The 14171-nt window shown below is 42.3% G+C and overlaps 1 protein-coding gene across 3 annotated transcripts in view; it reads right to left on the reverse strand.

Annotated features, from left to right (window-relative positions):
- The window catches only part of Ctps1 (CTP synthase 1), a 45095-nt gene extending 31174 nt beyond the window's left edge, over positions 1-13921 (reverse strand). For 2 of the 3 annotated variants that reach the window (XM_021249913.2, XM_004871792.3), the window contains exons 1-3: positions 13758-13921; positions 10390-10568; positions 2503-2673 (exon numbers count right to left, since the gene is read on the reverse strand). In XM_021249913.2, the coding sequence (XP_021105572.1) occupies positions 2503-2673; positions 10390-10568; positions 13758-13852 (445 nt within the window). In that variant the 5' untranslated portion in view covers positions 13853-13921. Of the gene's footprint in view, positions 1-2502; positions 2674-10389; positions 10569-13606 lie in introns of all 3 variants that reach the window. The other variant, XM_021249915.2, reaches the window with a different exon arrangement.
- Between the last annotated feature and the right edge of the window lie 250 nt (positions 13922-14171).

Here is a 14171-nt window from a genome sequence, read left to right on the forward strand (position 1 = left end):
AGCCACTTGCTGTACCCCAGATGAAAAAGAATCCTAGAAGAGGCTAGAAACTATGCAAATGAGCAGTATGCCTTGAAAAGTAAAGGAAACCACCCTGGAGAAGCTATTCTCCCTCAAACAAAGCCAAACTGGGACTATAATACTCAGGAGGTACTAAAGATGATGTCTAGCATTAAAAAGTCTGTTAATTATGATAAAGTGAGTGGGACCTTACAAGGTGCAGAAGAAAATCCAGCTTTGTTTCATAACCAATTGGCAGAGGCCTTCCCAAGTATACTAATATAGATAGATCCATCTTCCAGGGAGAGAGAGGCACCAACGGGACATCATTTCATCTGTCAATCAGCCTCAGATATTCCAACCAGGAATTTCTAATTGTCCCACACTGTCCTGTTCCCTTGTTAGGAAGAGATTTACTAGCTAAACTGGGGGCAATTCTCAAATTCCAGCTAAGGCCAAAATAAATTTTACTTGTCAAGACTATACCCGATCTCCGTGACCAAATTAGCCAACAAGTAGATACTACTGCATGGTACAATGGAATACCTGGTAGGGCAAATTCTGCTATTCCAGTAGCTACAAGACTAAAAACACCGAGACACGTGTGGTGGCACATGCCTGCAATCCCTGCACTAGGGAAGCTGAGGCAGGAAGATTCCTGCGAGTTTAAGGCCAGCCTGAACTACATAGTGAGACCGTGTCTCAAACCCAACCCCCAAAGCCGATTTCCTAACCAAAAGCAGTATCTAATCAAGGAAGAGGCACATAAAGGCCTCCAGCCTCTCATAGACAAGTTCCTCAAATATGGCCTTCTGAAGCCTTGCCAGACCCCTTGTAATACTCCCATTCTCCCTGTAGTAAAGCCCTCAGGAGAATATCAGATGGTATATGACCTCCGTCTCACTAACAAGGCTATCATTCCAATCTTCTCTCCCAAATTCCAAGGGACACTAATTGGTTCTCAGTCTTAAGATTTAAAAGATGAAGAAAAAAAAAAAGATGTATTTTCCTCCATCCCCTACATTCAGACTCTCAATTTGTTTGCTTTTGAATGGGAAACTACCTTTTCAAGAGAAAAGCAGCAATATACCTGGACAGTTCTCCCACAAGGGTTGAGACCTTTATGCTCAGGCACTAGAGGAAGACGTTAGGAACTTAGAGCTTAAACAAGTAACAATCCTACAGTATGTACATGATATTCCAGTTTGTAGCCCAACTCAGAAATTATCTAGCTATAAATTGTACAGACTCTCAACTTTCTAGCTAAGGAATATAGTCTCCAAAGAAAAGGCCCAGTATCCCTCCAAAACGTTCTGTATCTGGGATATATTCTTACACCTGAGGAATGACAGTTGTCCAGGGACTGGATCCAAGCTATCTGTGATCTTGGGCCTCCTGCCACCAAGCAACAGCTTCATTCTCTCCTGGGGATGGCTAGCTTTTGTAGGATCTGGCTACCTAATATTGGACTAATGGCAAAGCCTTTGAATGGCAAAATAACAACAACAACAACAAAAAGCTAGAAACAATGTTCACACTCATATAAAAACAAGAAAAGAATAAGAAAAAAAAAATGTCCAATTCAAGGTGTGTCTCTGCTGTCACTGGTAGACAAACTAGGCAGACAGAGCCCAGATCCATGTTAATTAATCCCACCAAGCCAGCCATAGATTTACAGCAAGGTAATGGATAATCCCTAACATTTAATTGGTGTGCCACTGTTTGTTTTTTGTTTTGGTGCTGGGATCAAACTCGGGACCTTGAGCTTGCTAGGCAGGCAGCGAACCACTAAGCTAAATCCCCGGCCCAGTGAGCCACTTTTAGAAGGAGCTACTCAGTAACAACACTCATCCTAGGCCAGACCCAGCTGTCAGTGTGACACTCAGCTCTCAGGCCAAAAGCACACCTACTCTCATAACTCAGAGGAAAGCACTTTGGGCTAGCACCATTCCATTAGATCATTGTTTTTCCAACCCTACCTTTTTAAAGTAACAGAACACTGATCTCAAATAAGCAGTTCTACAAAACTCCAAAACAGCAAATAGCTAAAAGCGAAGCTGTGCTCAGGAAAACGTGGGAGAACTCAGGAACTCTCTTTAGACACTCCCTGGTCCATGTGACACTGATGAAAAGCCTGAAAATGCACACATTTCCTTCCTTATCTCTGTTTATTTATAGTCCTAGATGCATAGTATCCACACCACCTTGGTTCGATGCCCTAATCTAGTTGCCACTGTCACTTCACATTCATTATTGTGCAAAACCAGCAGCTCTCTGGACTCAAACCATGCTGCCTTGCCTGGACTAACAAGCTTCAATGCCATTCATGGTGTAGCAGTGGCTTCTTCAAATGATTTTTCAAGTAAATGGCCAAACAATTCAGAATTTTCAACTGAAGGCATGTTTCAGTAATAATACTTTTGACAAAATGATGCAATCACATAAAAAGTACATTTTTAACCCAAAAGAAGTTAAGAATCTTAAAGGTAAATCCAGTCTTACCCTGGACAGTTTTCCCCAAGTAATCTCCTTTTCGTTCCTTGTTAATGACGTGCTGGTAGATCTTCCCAGTGGTGAGATTGTTGTCCTTGGTGAGGCGGATGTCAAGGAACCGCTCATAGTTCCCCAGGTCAAGGTCAACTTCCCCACCATCATCCAGAACAAACACTTCACCTGCAGTGAAGAGTGATGATGTTTAGCTAAGTGAAGACTACATTTACCATAATATAACTTGACTCCTGAAATACAAACACTTGGAACACAATAAGGTCTGCATTAGCCTGACAGAAGCACAGAAATCTATTTCTGGAAAGCTAAATATGACACACAAAGAAAAATTACCAACCACTCTCTAAAAGGTACCTTCAGAGAGAAGGTGAGCCAGTCCCAGTGCCTGGGAGAAGGCTCCCCCATCGCCATTCCAAGATCCTAGGACAGAGGACGTGAGCCAGTCCCAGCACCTGGGAGGAGGCTCCCCGCCGCCATTCCACGATCCTAGGACACAGGAAGTGAGCTGCGCGGGTGACAGAAGCACCCCAACCCCACCCCGTGGAAATGAGAAGACACATAAACAAGCCTCAAAAACAGACTTCCAGATCACCTACAGCAACCCCAAAGGGAAATGAGATGGAACAATCTGATACTCAACCACCTGGACTCCCTGAACTGGCAACAAAAGAGGATCTGGGAAGAATGAAATCAGAAATAATTTCTCAGAGAACAGCAAAGATTGTACTCATAGTGCAAGACATGATTAATAAATCTAGAGAGAACACAGATAAAAAAAATAGAGGATCTGAGGAACATGATGGAATCCCAGCACAGGAAACAAATGGAATCCACAAAACAGATGCAAACAGATTTCTAGGAGATTAAAAACTCCATCGAAAGTCTACGCAGCAGAATGAACCAATGTGAGGACAGAATTTCAGATATAGAAGATAAGATTGCAATTAGTGACCAGGAAAAGAAAAATTGCTTTAAAATTGTAAGGGAACATGAGAAATCAATCCAGCAGCTACTAGACGATGCAAAGAAGAATAACATAAGACTGACTGGAGTCAATGAAGAAAGAGAGAGTGCAGATGACATAAAAAACTGTTCACAGAAGTGATGGCAGAAAACTTTCCAAGCAGGGGAAAAGAACTTGACATACAGATAAGGGAGGCATATAGGATTCCAGCTAGCCTTGATCAAAAAAAATCTACACATAGGCATATAATAGTTAGGATTCCAGAAATCCAACAGAAGAACAAAATTCTACAAGCAGTGAGAGAAAAGAAACAAAGGAAAGCCCATCAGAATCACAGCAGACTTCTCAATGCAAACCCTCAAGGCAAGAAGAGCTTGGAGTGATGTATTTCAAGCCCTAAAGGAAAACAGCCTCCAACCCAGATTGATGTACCCTGCAAAACTATCTTTCAAAATTGATGGAGAAATAAGATACTTTCATGATAAAGAGCACCTCAGGAACTTAATGAATATCAAACCAGCACTCCAAAAAATTTTAGACAATATCCTAGGAAAAGACAGCGAGGATCAAAACCCCAGGAAGCCCAGCAGAATGAATCCGTTGGGCGTGACAAATTAAACACAAAGGGGAAGAATCCAACAAAAAGAAAAAGTCATGACAAGGGTTTTAAAACTTTTAACTTCATCTCCCTAATGAGTGTATAATTCAATCTTGTTATTGTACTCATTAGTATTTTTCTGATTCTAGAGTTGCACACCTTTCCTTGTGCTGTACTGGCTATTTATCATCTTCTTGTGTCTACTTCTTAATTGGGTTGTCTATTAATGAGCTGTAAGAGTTCTTTATATATTCTGGTCATAGGTTATATGCATTGTAAACATGGTCTGTTTAAGGACTACTTTTCATTTTAATGATGTCATTTGAAGTTCTAAATTTTGATGGAATCTCATTTATCAATTTTTAAATTTTATATATCATGTTTTTTGTATCCTAGGAAGTTCTTGCCTACCCTAAATTCATAAACATTTTCCCTTATAATTTCTTCTTAAAGTTTTATACTTTTAGGCTTTCATATTTAGGTTCATAGATCCTTTCAAGTTATTTTTATGTATGGAAATAAAGGGTTGAGGTTAATTTTTTATATACGGATACCAGGTGTTCTAGTGCCATTTGCTGAAAACACTATCTTTTCCTCGGCTCTTGAATTGAGTTTATAGTCTATAAAATGTTAATGTTAAATAATCTTTCAAAACTCAGTGGACCATATATGTGTGGTTCTATTTCTAGATTCTCTGTTTCATTCCAATGATCTATATGTCTTTTCTTACACCAACACTGCCTTGATTACTGTAGCTTTAGAAGAAGTCTTAAAATTAGGTACTAAATGTCTTCCAACACTGGGTTTTTTTTTCTTTTTTTCTAAAATTTACTTTTCTAGGTTCTTTGTACTCCTACATAACTTTTAAATTTCAATATCCAATTCTTCATTTATAGCAAGTATACATAGACCTGAATTTTTATATATACCTTGTGTTTTCTAATCCTGCTAAATCCAAATACAAGTTCTAGGGGCTCCTCGAGATTTCTTGGTATTTTCTTTGTAGATGATCATTTCATCTACATATAAAGATTTTGCTTCTACCTTGCCAATCCTATCCTAATTATGTCATTTTATTGCCAAACTATTTTGGTTTGGGCCTACGTTTCAAAGTTTAATGGACAGATTAAGAGTAAGCATATCTGCCCTTGTTCCCCACCTTAAGGAGAAAGCATTGTATCTTTTCCATTCATATAAGGTGTTTTTTCTGGAAGTATGGAGTACATGGCTTATCTGTTGAGAAGGTTCTGTTCTATTTCTAGTCTCCTGATAGCTTTTACCATGAACAGCTGTAGAATGTAGTCTAATATTTTTTCTGCAACTACTGACAGGATCACATGGCTTTTTCCTTTCCTCTGTTAAAATGATCATTTTGGGGGGTGGATCTTCCAATGCTGAACTAACACTGGCATCCCTATAATAAAGCCACTTTCTACATACTGCCAGATCTGACTTCTAATAGTTTGTTTTGTTAAACAAATTTCTATCTATGCTCGTACTTTTTTCTTCTATTATCTTTACCCAGTTTTAGGATTAGCACAATGTTGAGTTCCTAAAATGAGAGGAGAAGTGTTCCTTCTTTTTTCTGCTTTAAATGTTTGATATAATTTATCAGTTAAAATGTATACAAGCTTGTTGTTGTCATATAGTAGGTTTTCAAGCTAGAAATATACTTTCTTTAATAGAGGCTATTAAAATTTTATATTTCCTCCAGAGTTAGTTTCATTAATTTGTCTTCCAAGGTACTTCTTAGAAGTTGTCAAATTTATTTCAAAAACGATTTCTGAAATATGCTTTCTATATCCTTTTAAATTCTGTAAAATCTGTGGTAATGTCTCCTAGGTCTTGATATTTTAATTTAAAAAATGTATAATTGATATTGTGTAATAGGAAGTAAAAGTCTAAAGGAGCTGGGGAAGTGGGAGGGGTAGGGGAAAGGAAAGAAGGAAAAAGAAAAAATATGAGAAAAGGAAAAAAATGGAAACAAAATCTTCGCAAATAGGAAAGGGTGGAGGGGGTGAAGGGAGGGCAGGGGAAAAAAAATAAGAACCAAGATACTCATGTAATGGTACAAGATCCCAATGATGAATGTAAATGTATTTTATACCTAAAATGTACCAATAAACTTAATGGGGGGGTAAGTAAATAAATAAAATAAAAGTTAACTTCATACTTCCCTCTGCCAACAAAAATGCTGTCTCTGGGAAGAGATAAAACAGCATGCATGGAAGGCAATGCCATCCCAAAGGCTGTCAGAAAAGGGCACTTATGATAAGTAATAGGGTAACTATTTCTCCCTATAGAAAAAGAACACAAAGAAGAAAGAAAGAAAGAAAGAAAGAAAGAAAGAAAGAAAGAAAGAAAGAACACACAGAAGCTTCCTACCTGTGTAGAATAAGCTTTAAACGATGATGAAAGTATGATCCTATTCAACATGTCTATGACATACACATACGAAAAGTTGTGTTTATTATAAAAATCAGCCTCTGGGCTACTCTTTAGTTCCAAACAAAGTAGAAAAACTGCCTGAGTTCCTCTCATTTTTTTTTTGTTTCATATTCATTCCTTGCAACCTCATTTTACAAATTCTGCTGAGAATGAGTCATACCTATGTCACAATAAGTCAAGCTCAAAAGCAGGAGAAGAAAAAGTGTTGTATTTCCCCCCTCAGAGACAATGCATCCTCTGCTCAAGAACTTCATACTAGACACCCCTGCAGGGGCTGGGGATGGAGCTCAGTGCTAGAGCTCTCTTGGGTAGCAAGTACAAGACCATGGGTATGATACCAGTACCACCAAAAAATACCTATCTCTATCCCACCCCCTTCTTACCATATATATCTATAGCTTCAGAAATTGCAGGGGTGGAAAAAACTTGTAAGGGTGTAGATGTGGGCCAGTACAAGAAAGAATTTGTAATGGCAAATGCCCACAGAGAGCAGGGTAACCAGATTCTGAAAGCTGTGAGTCTACAGATACATATCCCCTCTAGTATATGGATCTTCTGATGCTAATCATTACATGAAGTTTTCTGTGCAATGACAGAGTCAGCTTTATAGATTTTTTTACCTCACTGTTAGACAGGAGTAAAAATACAAAACTTTAAAACTTCAAGGTATGTGTTAACAGTACATTTCCTGCGATTTAAAGCGATAAATCTGAGGCAACTCAAACACGATGAATTTATCACGTGGTCGATAGGAACACAACAGCAACAAAGTCCAATAGTTTAGACTTTTCACTCACCTCAAAAGATATGTATGTATATATATATATACATATATATGTATGTTATCCAAACTGCCATTAGCAAAACAGAACCTCAAGCTTACAGATCCTCCAAATCCAGCATTTACCTATTGCTTAAATCCCTACAAAGTGGTCCTTGGCCTCTGTTTAAACATCTCCACCAAAGGCAACTCGCAGCTTTCAGTCTGGTCACCCTGCTCTCAGAGGGCATTTGCTATTGCGAAACTCTTTCTTATACTGGCCAAAATCTATGTCCTTACAAATTCTATCCACCCATGCAATTTCTGAAGACTGGGGCTACAAAGAATAAGCATACAGTGCCTCATTAGGTGTGGGATGGCCCTCCTCTCCTACCCACTAAGACTATGACTACTAAGACTAGAGACAAGATTAAGACTATAAATTTTCAACCAAGGTTAATGATGTCATTCAAATGTCCTTGCTACTATTAGATCAATATTAGCCAAGTGGCTATACTTGTAACCTTACTGATTAATTACAGTTTTGACCCATGTTGTACCCACCTTGTGATTTTGCTCTATAAAACTTTCTCAGAGAAGTGGGCTTGTTGGCAACCCATTCTGGACCTCTCCTGTCTCTCAGGAGCTATTCCTATTCTCCATTCTTAGTCCCCAATAAATTTTCCTACTCTTAACCTCTGTTGTTCCTTAGAATTCATTCTTCAACCTTGAGGAACATGAACTCAGCCTGTCTGACATCTAGCAGGTCGGGAGTTAATTTTTTCCTCCTATGTTAATATGGGGTTGATTCCTACCCATAGCTGTATTCACACTACTGTGTTAAGAGATACTGACTTGTTGCTACTGACTGGATGATAAGAGCTGGAATAAAATGGCCAGTCCCAGGGGCCGGGTATTTAGCTCAGTGGTTCCGCCGCCTGCCTCGCAAGCACAAGGTCCCGAGTTCGATCGCCAGCACCAAAAAAAAAACATGGCCAGACCCAAAGGTTACCCAGTGGCTCTGTGGTAGAAACCTGTGGCCTTGGTTGCCTCCAGGGTGGATTAGAAGATGTACCTTAGGATGTCCATGGGTCCAAGGGTACTGGGCTAAACCTCCTAGTCTTGAGCAATCGATGGACCAAGATCAGTTTTTCACTGGTCTGATCATCTGGGTGCTATCTTTGTTCCCCAAATAGGACTTGAGATGTAATGGGGCACATTGAATCACTTACTCTAAACAACACCGCAGAGGGTATTTCATTATTAAATTCAGAAGTAAAAATGATCAGAAAAATCTGTTTTGACTTGTGTCTAGATGTCCGCCCAAAGCCTCATGTAGTCATAGGTGACGCTTTTTCAGAGGTGGCTGGATCTAGAGTGTGTGACGCTGGGATTGATTCATGGTGCAATGCTGTGATCAAGGGCGCTAGGATTAAGGATGTGAGTGCTACCAACCGAAGTAGAGTGGGTAAGATAAAAGGGACAGAAAGAGCTGTGGTCATTCCTTGTTGCTTTGCTACCTTCTGTCCACCATGAACTGCTTCTCCTCTGCCATGCCACCCTGCCTTGGAGCCAGCTGATTATGGACTGAAACCTCTACAAACTGTGAGCTCAAGAACCCTTCCCTCCTTTAACTTTGAGTGTCGGTATTTTGTCGCACCAAGAGAAAAGTAAGACAAAGCCATTCTACAAAACTGAATAGACCTAGATATTCTAACAGTAGCATAAGGAAGAACATGTGCCATTATCAAAACAGAATGTTGCAGATACATTCCTGACAATTCTGCAAAGGTGTCTTCTGCCCTCTGCATTATGTGATCTACGTTCACAAATCAATGCAATGTCACTCTGCCATAAGCTTTAATGACTGGCTGGCTTCTTGGTTCTCTGGAACATGCTGTTGACAAAAAAGTCCTCATTTTTCTGGTTACAATACTAGGCATTGGGATTCTTGTCTGTTACATGATTCACTGTTGCTGTGGGCTAATGTCTCATATGTCCTTGCCTTCTTTTTCAGACTATAGAAAGATGATGTTTCTTCAAAAGATGGAACCCCATATTCCTATGTCTCCATTAGCTCAGTTAGGGTGAGACTTTCTGTCCCTGGCTAGATAGGATCAATCCTCCTCCTCCTCAGCCTGAAACAGTTACTGAACATAGACCATCAGTGTTCTGCAACCCCTTAAGAATAAGGGACTGAAGTCTCAGGAAGGGAAAACAAGGTAGGATAGAAGAAATAAAAGTTAGATAGAAAGGAGACAAGAAAATCAAAATTTTAAAAACTGTACTTTAAAGGGCTGGGGATTTAGCTCAGTGGTTCTGGTGCCTGCCTTGCAAGCACAAGGTCCCAAGTTCAATCCCTGGTACCAAAAAAAAAATTGTATTTTAAAGAAAACCTGCAGCTTCAAAACACAAGCCTGTTCATTTACTTTTTGCCTTCTCCCGAAACAGCAAACCTGGGCAACTCCCTTTCAGCTGCAAAAAGGTCTGCCCATTCTCTTTTACTTGAAAATGGTTCTCTTTCACCCATGAAGGGACCACCCTTTTGGCATTTCCCATAGAAACAGGCTCACTAAGGGTGGGCCATCTTCTCCCACCCTCTAAGACTATAGATTATCAAATTCCACCTCCCAAAACACATAAAAGATCCTGTTTCCAACTGTATTGTGCCTCATTTCTCTGAGCACCCACACTTGGCTCTTGAGTACATCCTGTATCTACTTCTAATAAATCCTTCTAATGCTGCTTTAAAAAAAAGGATACTCCTCAAATAGGAGTATTCAAAAAGGATACTCCTCTGAAGAAAGTTATTACATCACCAAGTATGTTTTTTCCAACAGAAATGACAAATTTTCCATTAGCTGCTACCAAACAGATCATTTCTATTATAGAAACTTTTAGATTCTAATCATTAACTTGCCTATTAAGATTTCTACTTCTGCCTCTCCAGATAAGGGAAAAAAAAAAAATCATTCTGCTACACTAAGAACCATTTTAGAAGGCAGGAAATGGAAGTTATTACAAAATGCCCATACAATTCCCAAGAGCTAACATGTTCTTTCACATACCCAATTAGAGAGGGGAAGGAAGAAAGAAATGACTATCACTTACCATGCTCATAAGGGGAGAATGTTCCTGCATCAATGTTAATGTAGGGGTCAACTTTAATTGAAGTCACATGTAAGCCACAGGACTTCAGTATGGTGCCCACACTGCTGGCGATGACTCCTTTTCCAATTCCTGATATAACACCACCAGTAACTAGAATGTACTTCATTTTCCTTTTTGACCTGAAGGAAAGAAAAATTATAGATTAAAATATATCTCAACAAGCCAAACTCTCTTCATACACTGGCTTTGCCAATTACTGGCCATGAACATGAATTCTTGATCATGTCCCATGAGTTTAGAAGGTCCTTGTCAGGTTTAAATCAGTTCATAACTGGTGCTTTTCTTAGGTTATTGAATGGCATTAGTCAAACATGAGTAGGAAAACAACTCTTACACAATAATGAAGATTTTGTTTAAACCTTTGACAACAACCTTGAGAATCAAAAAAGTTCTACAAGGGTTGATAGAACACTCTGCCTAAAATATTGGCTGATATCACTGCCAGACACTGGGATACCAGACAAATGTTTCACTATTTCCCCTATATGGGAAAAAAATTTGCAATCTTGGATAAGCACTCCAATTCTCCATGTAAGTAATAATGTGTTTGGCTAAGCTACAATGTATCACTGAGAAAACACAGTTCCCCTAAGTTTTGGAAGACAAGCCAAAAGGAAAGGACTTGAATATATAAAAGGAATTATAGCTAAACCTAAAACTCAAGTACAGACAGCGCTCTTTGTAATTTAATAACAACTTGTTCCTTGCTAGCAATCTCTCCTAGGTATGCCATCAACAGAGACTGTATATATTGGGGGAGGACCTCAGACAATAAGCCAGTCTGAAGCACACAGTGGGCAGAGAAGGCAGAAAGGGGAGATGAAATCCAAAGAATAGTATAGTCGTGCAGGGAGTATAAGAAATGGACTTGAGAGATAGTGAGGTGGACTCAAAGACAGCAGAGTCAAGAGGCAGCTGAAAATAGCATCGATAATCAGTAAGGAGATGGTAACAGGCTCCCTAGGGAGAATTCATCACTGTTCAGCTTCTGAGGCCCAGAAATACTATTCTGTTGGCAAGCCCAAATGTGATCAAAAAGAGAAACGTGATCACCAAGTCACAGAGAATATTTGCTTTGGCATGAGGTAGCCATTTTCCTCCTCTAGAAACATTCCATGTGAAGCCAAATTATAACCAAGTTGAGAAAGGTGCAAGGAACCAAGAATTTGGTTTGAGGCATTCCTGGGCCCCACTCTTCCCCAGAATGAAGGAATGAACACACTAGGCAAGAAATAAGAATGCTCAGAATGTCTTCTCCCTAGGACTGCAGGGAAGACACTGTCTGGTTCTTTCTAGTCTCTCCTGCAGCTGCTTCAGAAGCATGAATTTTGGTTTCCTCAAAATGTATATGGGTTTCCCAAGAGTTTTATGGACAGATAAATCAGAGAAACGCTCACTAAACAGTCATCCAGTTTCTTTAATGAAAGATCACTGGCAGTTTAATAAGTTAATATAAACTGTGATCTCCTAAAAGGAATATATAGCATGCAGTTTCCTCAAACTTACTGGGCTGAAGCCCCTTTAACTGGGGGAAACTCTATCACCTTGAAGTTGAATGGTTGCTTATTGATACATGAGTTTCAGATGTGGCTACATTTTAGCAATCCTGACCAGGCATCCTTTGGTGAGATTATATATCCTGGTCTCACACTGACTAAATTTTATATGTTCCTAGAAATTTCTCAGCCACTCTGAGTGGATTATAGAATGGGTTACTTCTACAAAAAACTTATTTCAACCCTTTGCATTTGACTGGCTCGTTTTACTAAGGTGACCCTTCTCTGGGAGATTCTGGCATCTCCCACAGTGTCTGCATATAAACATTCCAGTAGCCACAGAAATCCTGTGAGAGGCTGAGAAGACTCTTTCACTCACATTTATGGAATACCCCACTTACATTTTGTAGGGACCATAAAAATTAATCAGATTTGGACCGGGGATTTAGCTCAGTGGTTTCGCCGCCTGCTGCGCAAGGGCAAGGACCCGAGTTTGATCCCCGGTACCCCGCCCCCCCCCCAAAAAAAACCAGATTTGGGCTCATACTTCAAGTGCTGGCAGCCCATTTTGAGGCAGAAAAACATTTAAAAATAGAAGAGCAATCCAGTGATGGTGAGAAGCAGGACAGATAGGAAGACTACAAACGTAAAATCAGAAAGAGTAGAAAGTTTTCAGTGCCAGGACTAAGATAAATACAACGTCTCACCAGAGGGCAGTGAGGGACGCCCCGGGGTGAGGGAAGATCCCCTAGCCGCTTTCTAGGCCTGACTTATGGCCTTACGACCAACTGCATGACCTAACTTAGGTCTTTAAGCATGGGAGAGCGGACAGGCAGGTGAGAACAGAGGCAAACGCCAAGAAAACACTAGCGAAGAAGGTATAGGGTAGGGATGGGGTCAATTCGTGCAAACTTAAATGCTCAGCTGAACTTTATTCTGCAAGTGATGAGAAGACATTGGAAGGTTTTTAAGCACAGAAGCAACATAAATCAGACGCATCAGAGAACTTCACCGTAGACGGGGAGAGGGGCAGCTGAAGTTGTGAGATCAAGTTCCAGCTCCACTGCCCGTGTGCTGAGACCCCACTTAAGTCCCCAGTAAGCCTGGGTCCACACCGCCGTAAAATGGGGTGAGTCTCTACGTAATGCCCGCGTCACTGGGCTGCTAACAAAATTGTAAGTGTGGACGTAAACGCGCCACGCAAACGCAGAGTACTTCCCTAGAACGCCCCATCCTCATGCCGCCGCGAACGAGGGAACAGCGGCGGGGCCACGGAGCCAGCTCCTGGCCGTCGAGCAAACAGGCCCCTTCCTCGCCCGGGCCAAGGCCACTAGGCCCATCCCACGGCGGCGGGCAGTGTCGGACCTGTGCGCCCCCTCCCAGGTGGACCGAGCCCCAGGAGCCGCGGCCAGGACAGCGGGAACCGGAGCGGCTTTCCCGGGGATGGCCGAGCGCCGGGTACTCTGCGCCTCCACTGTCCTCTCGGACCCACAGGCTAGGCTAGGCTGACCGCCGCTCGCGGGCACTGTAGCGCTGGCCCCGCAGCCTCCCCCAGACGGCGGCTGGCTCGCCCTGCCTGCGGCGTCCAGCCACGCGGCCCGCGCGCGGGAGCCCCGCACCTCGCCGCCCTGGGGCTCCCACCCCATTCCCCTTAAACACACCCCATTGGGCAGGACGCCGGGGCACCTCGCCCCTGATTGGTAGGGAGTGGCATCCATCACCGGCGGCGGGGCCGTCAATGCTGCGCTCGGCTGGCGCCGCCGACTCCCGCACAGGAGAGCGCTTCCTCCGGGATCTCTGGAGTCGGCTTACCCGAGGCTGGCTTCAGATCCTCCCGTCAGCTGCAGATCGAGGCCAGCGACTAACGCGTTGAGCCGCCAGCATCCAGTGTTCCGCTCCGGCCGCATGCGCCGGCAGTCTTTCTGGGAGGCGGGCTTTAGGCGGTGCGCACGCAGAGGGCCGGGCCGGGCCGGGGCGGGGCGGAGCGGGTCCGGTCCCGGGCGCGCGCGCGCGCGCGCGCGGGGGGGGGGTGGGACTCGAGTGCGCAGGCGCAGGTTTAGGACGCCCTCCGCGAGACAGATCTTGGAGGTTCATCCTCTGTCCTTTTGGGCCTAGCGGGTGGTCCCGATTTCCTTTCTTTAGGGGAAGGCCGTGTTGTGACTCACGCAAAGCATATTAGCCGCCTGACTTTTCTTCCTCCTGCAGCAGCTTCGGTCTTCCTGGACG

This window comes from Heterocephalus glaber, unplaced genomic scaffold, assembly GCF_053883595.1.
Source record: "Heterocephalus glaber isolate CG9 unplaced genomic scaffold, H.glaber_assembly_v1.0 deba00001452, whole genome shotgun sequence".
Lineage (NCBI taxonomy): Eukaryota > Metazoa > Chordata > Mammalia > Rodentia > Bathyergidae > Heterocephalus > Heterocephalus glaber.